Below are 1,419 nucleotides of genomic sequence, written 5' to 3'. Positions count from 1 at the left end.
ACCACCTACCTCACGGTCGTGAGACCGTGACATCTGGTGGATTAGTTCACTGATATCCGGATGCTAAGAAAATCTACTACTATATACACTTACACGGTCGATGCATAGAACTGCTTTATATAGAAAATCAATCAAATCTATGCTTGCAATTGCGCATGTACTTCTTGTAGCTTGTATGACTAGTAGAATGTTCTACAAAGTCAAAAACCTGCATGGTAGATGAAAACCAATACAGGACTATTTAAACCGCCCTCTCAGAGAGTTCTGTAAGTTATTCCCTGGTCTTTGTCCACAATTGTTCTCGTTAAATAAAGTCATAATCAAATGTTTTAGAGTACTTAAAAAAGATTCTCCAAATTATATGCATGGGTTCCTGCGCCAATAGACTATAATTATATTACATATTTACAACCAAAATTTATCTTATTTCAGGCAGTATCCTTCCGAGGTTTAAATCCCGTAAACATGTCAACTGAATCAATGCAGGAATGGCTTAATCAATGGCTTAGCGTGTCATCTGAAGTCAACGAAATAAGCATTTCACTACTTCTCCACTGCCCCATTTTATTGGCTTACAATCATCCTAGCAATTGGACTTTATTATATCGCAAGGTATAAACAAAAAAGAGCGTAATCTTTGTATATACTTTTATAGATTGTTATTTTTTCTATTTAAGGCGTTAAATATTACGAGCCTAAGACACCATGGATGATAATTCTCATAATAATCATAATTATGTTAGTAATATACAATCTTAAAAAAATATATGTGAAACAATATCTATTTCAACAAAATATTTATCCATATTCTTTCCCTAATTATTTTTTATACGTGAGACTAAATTCGACGCGTGTATTTTGTCAAATGGAACGTGGAATTCTCAATCAGTTTATTCAATCGATCTGCTTGTCAAGAAATCTGATATCCGACGTGGTGCCTTAGATCCTCATGCAATTCAAAAAAATTAAAATATGTCTTCAAAAGTGAAGATATTTAAAAGTTTAAATGAATATGCTTAGAATATTTGGGACTATTATTTTCTCAAGTGATTGAAACTTAATCGAACGGTTTTTACAGTGATGAATGATTCATATTTCTTTATAATTTCGTATGTTATTATTTAAGAAGTCAAAAATTTTGATCTCATACTAAATACCATATATGGGGCATTATTTCCCAACTCTCCCAACTTTAAAAGCAATTTTCTTAAATTTAATTTAAATTCTCGGCATATATTCAACTACCCAACAGTGCTATCGACAAAATTTATATATCACGATTACCAATCCTCTCCTAGGGATGAGGGGGGTGGGGGATTTTGTACTCCAACCCCTACGTAGGTATTTTGAAAAGCCTGTAACTTCCTTTCTATTTTGGCTGTTTAAATTTCTCATGGGGGTTTTCAAAAGGTTATGTTC

The 1,419-nt window shown here is 32.8% G+C and overlaps 1 protein-coding gene across 4 annotated transcripts in view; it reads left to right on the top strand.

The window, feature by feature from the left end:
• LOC117167380 (LETM1 domain-containing protein 1) overlaps positions 1 to 771 on the top strand; it is a 72,900-nt gene extending 72,129 nt beyond the window's left edge. For all 4 annotated transcript variants that reach the window (XM_033352263.1, XM_033352259.1, XM_033352266.1 and 1 more), the window contains one exon: positions 433 to 771. In XM_033352263.1, the coding sequence (XP_033208154.1) occupies positions 433 to 618 (186 nt within the window). In that variant the 3' untranslated portion in view covers positions 619 to 771. The remainder of the gene's footprint in view (positions 1 to 432) is intronic.
• The last annotated feature ends 648 nt before the right edge of the window (positions 772 to 1,419 follow it).

The sequence above is a fragment of the Belonocnema kinseyi genome, chromosome 2, assembly GCF_010883055.1.
Source record: "Belonocnema kinseyi isolate 2016_QV_RU_SX_M_011 chromosome 2, B_treatae_v1, whole genome shotgun sequence".
NCBI lineage: Eukaryota > Metazoa > Arthropoda > Insecta > Hymenoptera > Cynipidae > Belonocnema > Belonocnema kinseyi.
Note: the sequence above shows the minus strand (reverse complement) of the source record. Positions and strands in the feature narration are given on the sequence as shown.